General features: G+C 41.9%; 1 protein-coding gene across 2 annotated transcripts in view; it reads left to right on the forward strand.

Moving 5' to 3' along the window:
• Polr3E (RNA polymerase III subunit E) overlaps positions 1–15,158 on the forward strand; it is a 187,686-nt gene that overhangs the window by 126,556 nt on the left and 45,972 nt on the right. For both annotated transcript variants that reach the window (XM_080282857.1, XM_080282858.1), the window contains exon 7: positions 4,179–4,420. In XM_080282857.1, coding sequence (XP_080138983.1) covers positions 4,179–4,420 — 242 coding nt within the window. The remainder of the gene's footprint in view (positions 1–4,178; positions 4,421–15,158) is intronic.

The raw sequence follows: 15,158 nt of genomic DNA on the forward strand, positions 1-15,158 counted from the left end.
TCTAAAGGTGAATGCAGGGAAGAGTAAAGTGTTAGTCTTTGAGAGAGGTGAAGTCAGTGAATGTACAGTGAGGTTGGATGGTGAGGAAATGGAAAATGTGAGTACGTTTAAGTATGTGGGTAGTGTGATGAATAAAGATGGAAGTTTGAAGGGTGAAGTGCTTGGAATGGTACAACAAGGAAGAAAAGTTGCTGGTTCCTTGAAAGCAGTGATAAGAAACAGGGAAATGAGCATGGAAGTGAAAAAGTTACTACATGACAGTATTCTGATACCAACTCTAACGTATGGAAGTGAAGCTTGGATGTTGTTGGAAGGACGCTAGTCAAGAGTGAGAGCAGTGGAAACGAGTTTTTTAACCCCTTAACCGCGGGGCGTCACTTTCGTGACGCTTGGGAGCAAGGGATCATACCGCGGGGCGTTGCTTTTGTGATTCTGTGTTATTTTGAATTCACCCGGGCTTCCAAGTGGGGACTTGTATCATCTATCAGTACTGCCAATGTCCAACACTAGTCAGCACTCCTAATCTCATCTGTACTCCCATCCATTGTTGACAATTTAGCCATTTCTCCCCGTTCTTGACTCCTCTCATTACCCCCCCTCCATTACCCTATCCTCTCGCCTGCCCGGCCGTGCTACGCTAAGTAAATCTTCCCTGGAATTTTTCACTGATTTCATCCATTGAAATAAGCCCTATGCCCTATTCTTATTCCAAATAATATATACAAGAAAGAAATAAGGTAAGTGAGATTGCCATACACCTGGAATTGGCTAATTATCACCTGACAACACCTCACGTGCACTCGTTCGCTAATTTTCGCTGTTTATTTCCCCTTGAAATATGCTGTATAATCTATTTTCATAATAAATATACATATAAGGAGGGAAGGGAGAAGCCTAAGTGATATTTACATTCACCTGGAACTACCTAATTTTAATGTATTGTCTAGATTTCCTGCCATCATTTCACTGCTATAAATTAGCTATGTCAAGAAGCTAATGTTGGCAGTAATGAATTTCCCTAGGAAGACCACCACCCCGGCCCACCCTTATCAGTTCACTCTCATCTTCCAAAGTGGAGGTACGTCTGTTCGCTCTTGCTAGCTTCAGGGACTTTTCACCCCCATGCAAAGGGCCCTGTGACCTTTATCCCCTACTAAACCTCGTGTGGAAAGAGGTAAAGGGCTGACAATTGATAAAAGAGTGACTATGATCTTTCTATTGAGTAAAACAGTGCAAGTGGAATTGTAAATAATGTGTAAATAATGTGTAAACAGCAAGTGAAAGTAATGAATGTAAATATACGTGAACAGTGGAAAATGTTTTATAAGTTACTTCAAGTGACAGTGCATAACACAGTGTAAATAAAATAGAAATGTAAATAACGTAAATAAAATAGAGAACGTAAATAGAAATGTAAATGAGTATTATTATAAGAATACGAGTATATACCCTAGGAGTAATGAAAGTGAAAGTTTCACTCTAGCATGTCTGAATACTGTGAGTTATGAGAGTGAAGGTGAAAGTGACATTCACTCTCAATGCTAGTATACAGGACGAGAAAGTGAATGCTACATATTTTACTGAAAGAAATATAATCCCTACAGTGACAATAAACTAATACTACTGAAGGAAACTTATGGATAAAGACTGTAGATATATATAAGTGTTATATAGTAATAGAAATATAAAGTGTGAGGAGTTTTATGAATAATAAATGACAGAGTACCAAGAGCGAACTAGCGCAAGATGCGACGGTCAGACGCGCTCGTAATTTTCATTGCTTTCACAGTGTTTTTTTTTTTTTTTTGAGTATGGATCCCAAACTGCTTGAAAATCATAGAGTAGTGTTTATAGTGTTAATATCTGGCTGTGGTAATCATATTACGGGTTGTCGGGAAGTGTAAAGTGGAGACTTCGTTACCCAACTTCAGAGGTCTCCACAAGTCCTACGGTAACCGACGAAGGCTCAACAAACATTCCAGGAGAAAGCTGAAGGTATGTGCCATAAGCATATGTAATTTTAATATTCTAGGACTAATAACTGATTTTTGGCAAATATTTTTTGAGAGTCTGTCGGAGCCCGAATAACCCCGCGGCACACGCAAAACATTGGTAAACATGCCCACGGTGTAGGGGTTAAGAGGAGCCTGTGGAGTCACATGGAGAGACAGGCTGACAAATGAGGATATAAAGGAGCGTTGTGGTGTGGATGTGGATGTGATAGGAAGCATTAGGAGGAACACACTTAGGTGGTTTGGCCATGTGGAGAGGATGAAGGGTGAGAGACTGATGAGGAGAGTGTATGTGAGTTAGTTGGAGGGGGGGAGAGGGAGGGAGAGGCCGAGGATGAGATATAGGGATGGGGTTGAGAGGTATATGAGAGAGGGGGGTGTGAGTTGGGAGCAGGGCAGTGAAATGGCGGGGGAGAGGGCGACGTGGAGGCGATTTGTTTGTGGCCACTCCGTACGGGATTGAGGCGTCTGGCAATAGATAGATAGATAGATCCACCCCTCTCTCTTCTATCTTAGTTATATTTTGGCATGGTGCTAGTTTTTTTTTTTTTTTTTCCCCTCCCACATGCCCAAACCATCTCAGTCTGCCCCTCCTCATCACAACAGAAATACACTCCAGTCCCATACCTCCTCTCAACTCTTTAATTGTAAGTCTAACTCTCCCAGGCCTCGCATTCGAGGACACACTGCACATCCATCCAACCATTGTCTTTCTGTACATTTGGGCCTACGAATATCTTCTTCATTTGGTGCCCAGTTCTCACTACCATACAGCATTACACTCCTAGCACTTACTGCATACAAAGATCCCTTAACATGTAAGGAGAGCCCTCCCAATATCAGGAGAGGCAACAGCTCCCTGAACTTGCTCTAAGCATTCCTTATCCTGGCCACAGAGCCAGCTTCAGCCTGGTATAACATATCATATCCCTCATAACAAAATTCTTCCACACACTCTAGAGACTCACCAACAAGATCAGTCCTTTCACGCCTGACATTTTCTGCGTGCACTCTCCGACATACACCAACCAGTTTTAAATAATCACAGTATTGACACTTAGATCCCATAGTTTGGTAATCAGCCTCTTCTCAGCAGTCTTCGCTTTGTTGGTAGGTGGTGACAGTCTTCATTAACTCACTTAATGTACTGCTGCCTACTTCTTCCTCCACCTTTATCATTCATTTCCCATGTTGGCACACCTCACATACTATGTCTCCCACACTCCTGTCTTTCCTGTCACTTTTTATTACTCACCTTTCCACTTCAGGTGGCTCTACACCGATTGACAAGCCTAATGGCTTCCTGTAACAAAGGAAAACATTTACAACACTGGGTGGTGACCACATAACAAGGTGATGTGGAGCCTGCTATGGTGCCTCGGTTAACTGAGTGGAGAGATGCAAATGCAGTGGCCATCCATAATGCAAACTTCCACACTCACTGAGGTTGGGTGCTGTGTGCTGCAAGGTAACAGTGATTCAGTGTACCAGACAGCCTTGCAGGGGCAGTTGCTTGCTTAGGGTTTGATGGGTCTGCATGGCTAGACACAGCAGGGTTACTCAAGAACAGCAACATTCTCAGGCATCACATTTCTTCTTTATGCACCATCAAAACCAGTCATATTGATCATCACAATGCTTTTATCATTCACATTCATCGACCTTTAAGAATATATATTTTTTTCTATCTGCTTCATTGTTTGCCCCTATATGTTAGCACAGGTACAGTATTTTTCCACTCCTTCACATTTTCACTTTTCTTACTTTTGTTCGTACATTTTGCACCAGTTACCAAGATAATGATATATCCAGAACTGCTATACAGTATTATTCTCTGATTCCTGTCCCTTGAAAGTAATACAGTAACTCAATCTGCAGTTCACCGTTAAAAGAAAGAAGGATGAATAGTAACTGGGACTTCCTTCACATGTAAGATCATATCCCTAAAAGTATTACTTCCGTACCATTGAGTTCCTCATTCCTTTTGAACTTAGGAAGTACTGTAACTTTAAATGATGATACTGATTTAATATAAATCCTTCATTTGTTGCAGCTGGGGTAGCATTACAGTTTTAGAGCTGGTTGGTGTGTTTTGGGGTGAGGGTGATAATAATGAAGACCATGGATGGGGTAAAAGTGATTAAATTTTAACTCTTGTTCTTACAGCTGGAGTAGCGTCATTTGGAGAGCTGGTTGGTGTGTTATGGGGCGAGGGTGGTGGCGCCGAGGGCCGTGGAGGTGGAGGGAGTGAGAATGATGGAATTGGTGCAGTGCTGAGGGTGCTACAACAAGTGGCAGTGTTGGTGCAAGGGAACTGGGTGGTCAAGTCTGATCTAGTTTATCCTCGGGGCGGCCATGCAGAGTCAGGGCTCCCCAACGACCTTCTCCAGCGGGCCAGGGACTACTTGGTTAGTCTTTTCGCACACTGTAGTTTCCATCCTAGAATATCCTTTGTTGAAAATACTGTACAATCATTGCTCATTAAAGGATTGCTTGTGTACAGGCAAAGTGGTGCTTATAACTTTAACTGAGACATGCTTTTGGTTCATTATTCAGGGTAAAAAAAAAAAAAAAAAAAAAACACCACAGTGAATAACAAGCAACTTCAGGTGAGGAAATGGTGTTAATTAACCCTATTAGGTTTCTGGGCCGGGCAGATTATGTATGTGCCAGAGTCAGCCTCTCTCACTCTGACCCGCGTCTTTGCACCGCGATATTTTTCTTTGATCCTTCTCTGTAAATACACTTTTCATGATAGAATGTTGGTTTTGGTGTCATTTTAAAGCTGAGTAGTTGTACTGTATCGTAGTATGTTCAAAAAAGGAAAAAAATAAATAATGAAATGTCAAAATGACAAGTTGAAGTTAGGTGAAAACCAAAAATTTTATACTGTGCCATAGAGAATTATTTGGCAAAAAAAAAAAAAAAGGTAGAAGATATATAAATTCAGTTTAAACCATGCAGAACTGCAGTACATTACCTTTGCAGTGATATATAGAATATGGTAATTTCTGCATTTTATTGCACAGTAAAGTGAAAAGAAAAAGATGCACAGTTTTTAGGATTCTCAGCCGTATATTTATTTCACAATCTTTTTCTTTGATCAGTCAGTGTAAATACATTTTTTATGATAGAATGCTGGTTTGGGTTTCATTTTGAAGCTGAGTAGTAGTACAGTCATCTCACGTAAAATGCGTGAATATGGGCGACACAGCACGTCGCACTTTATAAATTCGCACTTTGCGAAGCATAGGATCCCATGTTGAAATGGCGTTATGGGCAAACATCCTGAATTTTCATATATTGATTCACCAATACCTACCCCTAACTAGAATGCAAAAGAAAAACCTACAATAGAAACGTGCATGAGTAATACTGTATATTTATTATGAAAATTCAAGACCTTACTAGCATTGTACAGAGGGTACATAATGTGAATTGTTGTTGTGGTAGCTGAGGCTGAACCCCAGAAACTGAATCAAAACACTCAACAGCTGTTTTGCACTTTCACTCTCATCACTACTGGAGGGGTTTTGGCTCTCTTTTGTATTTTTTTTTCTTGGAAAGAACAGTTCGTTGGCTCTTAGCCTTTGGTTCCTTCTCTCTTGCATTAAAAGAAAAAAAAAGATAATCCACCGTCTCCACTCTCGGTACACTTATACATGTGAAAAATCCTTTTGGAAATGAATCATTCTGAATCATTACTGATCGAATTTTTGGTAATTAATCATTCTGAATCATTACCGATCAAATTTTTGGTAATTAATCATTCAAGGTAATTACTGATCGATTTTTTTCATTACCAAATTACCTTACTTTTGGTAATGAAAAATACCAAATGGCAACCCTGGTGATGATTGCACCAGTGATTAACGAATGCTCTTAAAAGAACAATAGTCTGTGGCCAGTTTTATGGAACGCACATCTTAGTTTGCACTAGGTTAGGTGCTGCCTGTTGCCGCACCAGGAAACCCTCAAAGTCCAGGTCAGACACTAGACATTACGTTATCATCCTGCTCCTGTGGCCTCCACTCACCCACACGCCAGCCACACCCCACCACACATACTCACCAGCCCCACCCTTACCCATCGCATGCTTCAAATTATGCTCGCGAATTGCGAGAGAATAGCATATTTGCCTCAATTTTTCATGCCTGTCGCACACTGCAAGTAGCAAATGCTCTTTCTAGATAATTAATTATTGTCAGACTCCCGTTGCACATTAGGCGAGGCGCATTTTGCAAAGGTGCACTTTAGGCGAGATGACTGTACTTTATCGTAGTATATTCAAAAAAGGAAAACAAAGGAAATAAAAAGTCAAAATAACAAGTTGAATTTAGATGATAACCAAAAGTTTTATACATTGCCATAGATAAATATTCGGCAGAAAAAAGTAATGAAGATTTATAAAACTGTTTAAATGATGCAAAACTCTAATAAATTACATTTACAATGATACAGGTATATAGATAATGGTTATTTCAAAATTTTATTGCGTGGTAGAGCAAAAGGAAAAAGATCCACAATTTTCTATGATTCTCGGTCGCATATTTGCTTTGTGGTCTTTTTCTTTGATCAGTTAGTATAGATATATTTTTTATGATAGAATGCTGGTTTTGGTGTCATTTTAAAGCTGAATACTTGTACTTTATTGTAGTATGTTGAAAAAAGGAAAACAGAGAAAATAAAAGGTCAAAATGATGAACTGAAGTTGGGCAAAAAATAAAAATTTTATACATTGTCATAAAAAAATATTTGCCAAGAATACAGTAGGGTAACAAGTAACAAAGCTGTGAGTCATACCAACAGCGCAGTACCTACCTCGCACAGAGCAAGCATTCTACGCGACGTCATGTTGAGTCTTTTTGTTTTGACGCATAAAAGCAATTTATGGTGAATAGTTTACTAAAGTATCTTCGGATGTTGGTGGTAGGTGGGGGCACCCATCATCCAATCACTCAGTGTAGGGATGCCTTATGGTCTCTACAATGAGTGACAAGCCAAATGGCTTCCTGTACCCAGGAGACCGTTTGCTATGCTGAGTGGTAACCATATAATTTTTTTTTTTTCTCTCTCTCTCTCTCCTGAGTTGTGTCCCCCAAATTCGCGTATCTAAAAATCACTTAATCATGGCAAACGTTTCAGAGAGCCTTGGAGGGTTCAATATCTGCCCAGGGCCCCAACCAGATAGGCAGATTCGCATGGCCATGTGGAATGTGAGAGGTGTGAATAAGGAGAGCAAGAGGATGAAAGTGGTGAATGTGTTCAAGAGTGCGAGATATGCTGTGATGGCATTGTGTGAAACGAAGATGAAAGGGTGTGAAGTGGAGGAGTGGGAGGGTGTGAAATGTGTAAGATTGGGCATGAATGGGTAAGAAAGATGCAAGGAAGGAGTTTATGAATGAGGTGAGGCGGAGTGGAATGAGATATTACAAGTGTGTCAGCTCAAGGTGCATGTATGTCAAGTTCAGGTTTGAGAAGGTGAAAGTGGCAGTGATTGTACAGTAGTGTGAGCACTGTGTGGTAACAGGAGTGAGAGAGAGAAAGACAGGTTTTGGGATGACGTGGATGAATCAGTGGGAGAAATACCCAGGAGCTATAAAGTGATTGTAATGGGTGATATGAATGGAAGAGTAGGCATTAGTCCTGAGGATGACTTATGGGTTGTAATGGAGTACTGTACCAGGAGAAAATGATACTGGGAAGCAGCTGAAGGATATGTGTCAGGAAATGAGGATGTGCATTTGTAACTCGTATTTCAAAAACAAAGTTGCATATAAATATGCATGGTATAGAGGGAACAGGGGATCGTGTTGAAAGGAGCCTGATTGATTACATTATCGTAGAGAGGTTGATGCTGGGAATGGTTGTTGATACAAGGGCCGTGAGAGAATGATGTGGAGGTCTGTCAGACCATATGATTGTGGTATGGAAGGTCAAACTGAGAGAAGTGAGGTGGACCAGGAGAGATTGGAGCAGTCAGGGAGAAAGACCGTAAGTCGAGAAGCTGAGGATCAAAGAAATGGCAGATGAATACCAGGCCAAAGTAGGGGAGGGGTTGGAATCAGTGAATTGGAATGAAATGGATCTGGACAGCCTAGGGAATGCATATAGGGATTGCTTAGCTAGCAATAGTAAAGTGGTGTGTTCATTCGTTTTTAAAGGCTCCAACATGCTTGCATGTGTCGGCCTTGGTCACCTAATAGCGGCTCTCCATGCTGCGCGATCCATTGCAGCCTCCCTGTTCAGTCCCTTAACCCTAAGGTCACACTTAATGACCTCGTCCCATGTCTTTCTCGGTCTACCCCTCATAACACCACCCCCAATATTAACACTTCTCACCCTCCTCACCCAATTATCATCCCCCATCCTCTCCACATGTCCAAACCACCTCAATCTACCTCTCCTCATCACAACACCAATACACTCCAGTCCCATCCTACCTCTCAACTCTTCCATTGTAAACCCAACCCCTCCAGGCCTTGGACGCAGGGACGCACTGCACATCCACCTAATCATTGTCATTTCTGTACGTCTGAGCTGGTGAATATCTTCCTCCTTCACTGCCCAGGTCTCACTGCCATACAGCATTACACTCCTAACACATGCTGCATACAAAGACCCCTTAGCACGTAGGGAGAGCCCTCTCAATGTCAGGAGAGGCAAGTGCTCCCTGAACTTCTTCCAACCACTTCTCATCCTAGCCACAGAGCTAGCTCCAGCCCCACCTCCAGCACACAACATGTTTCCCAAATAACAAAACTCTTCCACACACTCAAGAGATTCACCAGCAAGTTCAATCCTTTCACGTCTGACAATCTCCACCTGTTCACCCCGGTGACAAGAGTAACAACAAAGAAGAAAGGTATGGCATGGTAGGATGAAGAGGTTAAGAGAGCAATGGAGGAAAAGAGGAAGAAGTGGCTAGAGTGGTTACAGGACAGGGGTTCCATTGAAACAGGAAATGAATATATTGAGTGCAAGAAGCACTCAATATATTCACGGAAGAGATAGGCTCTGCATGTGAGGTGGTTTGTGGAGTGAGGAGGAGATGCAAGGGTGTGCAAGGGACAGCATGGTTGAGTGATGAGGTGAAACAAGCTGTGGAACAATAGAAGAAGGCATATACTGAATGGTTGGCGAGCAGAGGTAGGGGAAAAGATGAGAGAGAGAAGAGAGAGGTATATGTAAGCAGGAGAAGGGAGGTGAAGAGACTGGTGAAGGAGAGTAAGAAGAAAGTGGATGAAGAGTTTGGGAGGAATCTGAGTGTGAAATGGAGGGAGAGTAAGAAATTGTTTTGGAAGGAGGTAAAGAAAGTTAGGCAGTGTGAAAGGGGAAATAGTAGGGGAGTGAAAGATATGAATAATAGATTGTTGGTGGAGAAGAGAGAGAAATTGAGGAGATGGAAGGAGCACTTTGAGGATTTGTTGAATGTAGAAAGTGAGAGCAGTGCGAGTATAAGTGGTTGGGGAATGGCTGGGAGAAGAAGAGATGCGAGGAGAGAGGAAGAGATCAGTAGGGCGGAAGTAGTGGAAGCAATGAAGAAGATCAAATTGGGAAAGGCCCCAGGAATTGACGGAGTGTGTGGTGAAATGCTGAGGTATGGGGGTGAGATTGTTGTGGTGTGGATATGGAAGTTGTGTAGATTGGCTTGGGAAGAGGGAAGGGTTCCAGAGGACTGGAAATCAGGTAGAATTGTTCCTTTATACAAAGGAAAAGGGGAGAGAGAAGTATGTGGTAACCATAGGGGTATTTGCCTTCTTAGTGTGACTGGTAAAATATATGGTAGAATACTCATTGATAGGGTTAGGCATATGACAGGGGAGCTAGTTGGAGCAGAACAAGGGGGATTTAGGAAGGGAAAAGGGTGTGTAGATCAGATATTTGTTCTAAGATGTTTAGTGGAGAAGTATCTAGAGAAGGGAAATAAAGTGTATGCTGCCGTCATGGACTTGGAGAAAGCTTATGACAGAATAGATAGGCAAGGTATGTGGAAGGTATTAAGAATATATGGAGTGGAGGGGAAATTGTTGAGTGCTGTGAAGAGTATGTACGAAGGAGCTAAGGCTACGGTGCGAGTAGATGGTGAGCTGAGTGAGTTCATTGATCTCAGTGTAGGACTAAAACAGGGTTGTGTGATGTCTCCTTGGCTGTTTAATATATACATGGATGGGGTTGTAAAGGAGATGCAAGGTAGGGCAGTGGATGTGTTGGTGGCTCTAATGAATGAGAGCGAGATTTGGAAGATTCCAGTGTTGCTGTTTGCTGATGATACAGTATTGTTGAGTGAAGATGAATGAGAGTTGCAAGGTTTGGTGAATGAATCTGGGACAGTGTGTAGGAGGAGGAAGCTGAAAATTAATGTAAACAAAAGTAAAGTTATGTTGTTTGAGAGGAATGAAGTCACAGAATGTACAGTGAGGTTGGATGGTGAGGATATGGAGAATGTGAGTGCATTCAAGTACTTGGGTAGTGTGATGAGTACGGATGGAACTTTGGGGGATGAAATGCATGAAAGGGTACAGCAGGGAAGGAAGGTTGTTGGTTCACTGAAAGCAGTGATGAGAAGTAGGGAGGTGAGTATGGTAAGTTAAGAAGTCACTGCATGATAGTATTGTGATCCCTACCCTGACGTATGGAAGTGAGACGTGGACCTTGCAAGAGGGGAACAAGTCAAGAGTGAGAGCAGTGGAAATGAGTCACTTGAGAGGAGCATGTGGAGTGACATGGAGGGGCAGGTTGACAAATGAAGAAGTGAAGGAACGTTGTGGGGTTGATGTGGATGTGGTTGAGAAGATTAGGAGAAATACACTGAGGTGGTTCAGGCATGTGGAGAGAATGGAGAATGAACGACTGACTAAGGGGTGTATGTAGGTGAGGTGGAGGGAGGGAGAGGGAGGGGTAGACCGAGGATGATGAGGAGGGATGGAGTTGAGAGGTATGTGAGTTGGGGGGAGGGTAGTCAAATGGTGGGTGGCAGAGCGACTTGGAGGCGTTTTGTCTGCGGCCACCTTTTGCCGGATTAGGGCCTCGGGCTATAGATAGATAGATAGAAGAAGCACGTAAAAAGACTAGTGAAGAGGAAAAAGGAGGAGGTAAATGGTGATCTAGGAAGAAAATGAATGCAAATTACTCTGAAATAGAAGTTATTCTGGAAGGAGGTGCAGAAATATAGAAGTGACTGTGGAAAGTAATGTGAAAGTGTGAAGGATGTAAGTAGTAGATTATTAACCCATGGTGATGAACTAAGGACCAGATGGAAAGAATATTTGAAAACCTGATGATTGGGAAAAGAGAGAGCAGAGCATTTGCAAAAGTGATTGGTTTTGGGGGTGTGCAGAGAAGGAAAGCAGTGCCAGGAAACATAGGCACTTGCACAGGTGAAGAACGTTGTGAAGTGGCTGAAAAATGGGAAAGCTGGTGAGGTTGATGATTTGTATGCAGAGATGACTAAATGTAGTGGAGAGAGCAGAATGAAGCACTTGTTGGAGATATGTAAGAAGGCTTGGATGAGCGAAACTGTGCCAGCAGAATGGAAAAAGGCTGTGACTATACTCCTGTACAAAAATAAAGGTGAGGGAAGTGAGTGCAAGAATTATCGTGGCATAAGTTTATTGAGTGTGGTAGGGAAGGTATTTGGAAGAATGACCGTAGAGAAGTAAGAGACATATCATAAGTCCTAGTGAGTGATGAATAGGGTGGCTTTAGGGGTGGCAGAGGATGTGTGATCAAATATTTGCAGTGAGACAGATAATGGAGAAGGCTTGTGAGAAGGACTATTAGGTGTTTATGGCATTTATGGAACTGGAAAAAGCATACAACAAAGTAGACAGAGATGGATTGTGGAAGGTTTTGCACATGTACGGTGTAGATGGTAAGTTGCTAGGTTCTGTCAAGAACCTTTATAATTCTAGTGAGGCATGTGTAAGCGTAAGTGTGCATGTAAGTGAATGGTTCGCGATCAGTGTGGGCGTGTGACAAGGTTGTTTGATTTCCCAGTGGTTGTTTTATATATACATACAGTGACTATTTTCGCGATATATACACTCGTGAAATTTCGTTTCATGATGGCAAGGGAATGCTTTTTCCTTGGAGTTTTGTGATTTTCCTACGATTTTCATGAGCCCCCGCATCTCCGCAGTCATTTTTTTTGAGCTACCGCCACCATGTTTGTGACGTCATATCCTGCACCACATTGTGTTGTAATCTCACACTCGCAGGACAATAATGTGTTTCACGATTACATAATGAGTGACCGCAGCGCTGAGGGTTCAAGGAAGGGCAAGGGTACCCGGGAGTACCGTAAAGGTGTGAGTAAGAAGGAATATTCTCTGGAAGAAAAGTGTGGTATACTAGCCTTGCTGGACAGTGGTGCTAGAACATGTGATATTGTGAAGAAGTTTAGGTCCTCAGAATCAGCGTTCAGTTAAAAAGACGTGTGATGCAGCGAGTGTTAGTGTGAATTTATTTTCCTGTTTCTCAATTGGACGTGCATTTAGTTTAACCTCTGAAAGAAACAGGTGATAACTAACCACTGCTCCCAGCCTCAGAACGCATCTTCAAGCCCCATCAAGCAGTTCAGCGTAAGTGTCAGTGTTAGTAAATTCTTTGTTGAGTAATATATTATATGTCTGATTAACTGTGTGTAATTTATAGTAGGGGTATTGTGTCATGAATGGGTCGCTAAGGGGGAATGAGGTGGCTGACCTCGGAACCAATTTCCACTCATTACATGTAAAGTATATGCACGAATTTTGCGAGTTTAAGTTTCACTTTGAAATTGCGGTACCAATTAGTCGCGAAAATAGTGACTGTACTTAATATGGATAGGGTGGTGAGAGAAGTAAAAACACAAGTAATGGAGAGCAGGATGGCATATATAATGAATGGTGATGGATGGGATATATCATATTTGTTATACACTGATGATGATGTGCTACTTGCAGCTACCGAACAAGAACTTGGTAAACTAATGCAGAGTTTTGCTGATGTCTGTGAGCGTCGAGCCTTGGGAGTAAATGTAGAAAAGAGTAAAGTGATGGTAATCGAGAGAGAAGGTGACTCCCAGCGTGATTTTACAGTGAATGGAGGGGGACTGAAATGGGTGAGAGTTCAAATACCTGGGTATAGTGATAGAAAAGAGAGGAAAATGTGCAAAAGATGTGGAAAGTAGAGTGACACAAGGAAGGAAAGTAGGTGGTGCTATGAAGGCCTTGATAAGAATGAAAGGTTTGAGTGTTGCAGCTGCATGAGGCTTACATGATGGAGTGTTAATGCCAACTTAAATTATGGGTGTGAGACTATGGTGTGGCATGAAAATGAAAATTCAGTAGTGAGGGCAGTGGAGATAGGACTGCTAAGGAAGGTATGTGGAGTATAGAGAGTAGATTGGATACGAAATAATGTTGGTAAAAGATGTGGAGTGACGAAGTCTGTGGACACCAGAATCAAAGAGAGTGTACTGAGATGATATGGTCATGTGGAGAGAATGGATAACAACAGAGTGGTGAAAAAGGTATATCTGGGCAAATGTGAAGGAGGGATGAGGTGAGGTAGGCCAAGGAGAAGGTGGAGGGATATAGTGGATGAATGTGTGAGGAAGAGAGGTATGGAAGTCTGTGAGACTAGGTGACTGACAAGAGATTGAGCTGGTTGGATGAATGTTGTGAGATGAAGTGCATGATGAGGGATTTGGCACCCCATTTTAACATGACAGCATTCAGATTGACTCTTATCAGAAATGTTTATGTCAGTGGTTCTTAACCTTTTTTTCAGTCACGGACCCCTTCGAGAATCTTGTGAACGCTATGAACCCCTTCCCTACAAAAATGCACATAAGCACAAACGCAGCATTTTGCATGCAATGAATATACATTATTTTATTGAAAACTACCTCACGCAATGTATCACAAAGTATAAAACAGTTTACTAAGAATTATGTTTCTCACTTTTTTTCATGCAAAAACTAATGGCCACTCGAAAAAATGAAATACATCAAACTTGAGCAAAGTAAACAAAACAAAACTTTAAATTCAAAAGTTCATTTCAGTGAGGGAGTTGTTGTTGCTGTTTGGCTTGAATAAGATGAAATTGTGGAGTGGTCTTTGACAAAGCAACACGCATGTCATCGTTGACATCTGGTTGATTTTTACTTTTTTATTTTGATAGAAACAAGCGCTGAAATCCCTGACTCACAAAGGTATGTAGTTGCAAACGGAATAAGAGCACCCATAGCTTGCTTTACCAGACAAGGGTAGGTTTGTGTCAACGAACACCAGAATTCTTCAAGACTTCGATTTTTTTTTTTTTTTTTTTTTTTTTTTTTTTTTAATGATGCTAAACGACATCACAAAATCTTGCTAAATTGTCCTCAATTATTCTGACCTTCACGGACCCCCTGTATCCCATCCATGGACCCCTTGGGGGTCCATGGACGCCAGGTTAAGAACCCCTGGTTTATGTGAAGGTACAGATTGTGGTGAAAGTAATTTTGGCATATCAGACAGAGCCAGGATTCTGGGGGCTTGATTGATGAGTGAACAGAAACATGGCCCATTGGATTGGGCAAACTTTGGCTGTCTGGACGTTGCTACTCCTCACCCTGCCCTAGGGTGGGAAAGGAGGTCCGGGTGATGATGATGATGATGGTGATAATGATGATCTTCAGATGACGAATAAATTGATGATGATGGTGATAATGATGATCTTCAGATGATGAATAAATTTATTATCAGAATCTCTGAGGTTGGTTTTGAAATGACGCCATAAAATGTCCTCGGAGTCTCAAAGGGTTAATCAGCATCCTGATATTAAAACAGTGTTAAACAAGAACTTGCTGCACTGCTGTATCATTTGTGTAGAGAAGTAATTCATTCTCGGATATTCATGCTAAAATGACATTCATTCATTGCCAGACACCATGTATCCCAAACGGGGTGACCAACGGCTTAGAGTTAATTGTTTTACAGGGAGGGGCACTAATCCTCCACCAACCCCACTTGACACGTAGGGATGCCAACAGCATCTGGTGTTCCCAGGCGGTCACCCATCCAAGTACTAACCAGACCCAACGTTGCTTAATTACTGTATTATATTGTAGTTTATTCACCATAACTTTGTGGAGGTTTTTCTCTTTTCCGGCATACA

The sequence above is a fragment of the Coenobita brevimanus genome, chromosome 95 (assembly GCF_032717465.1).
Source record: "Coenobita brevimanus isolate Jiangsu-jjx chromosome 95, ASM3271746v2, whole genome shotgun sequence".
Classification (NCBI taxonomy): domain Eukaryota; kingdom Metazoa; phylum Arthropoda; class Malacostraca; order Decapoda; family Coenobitidae; genus Coenobita; species Coenobita brevimanus.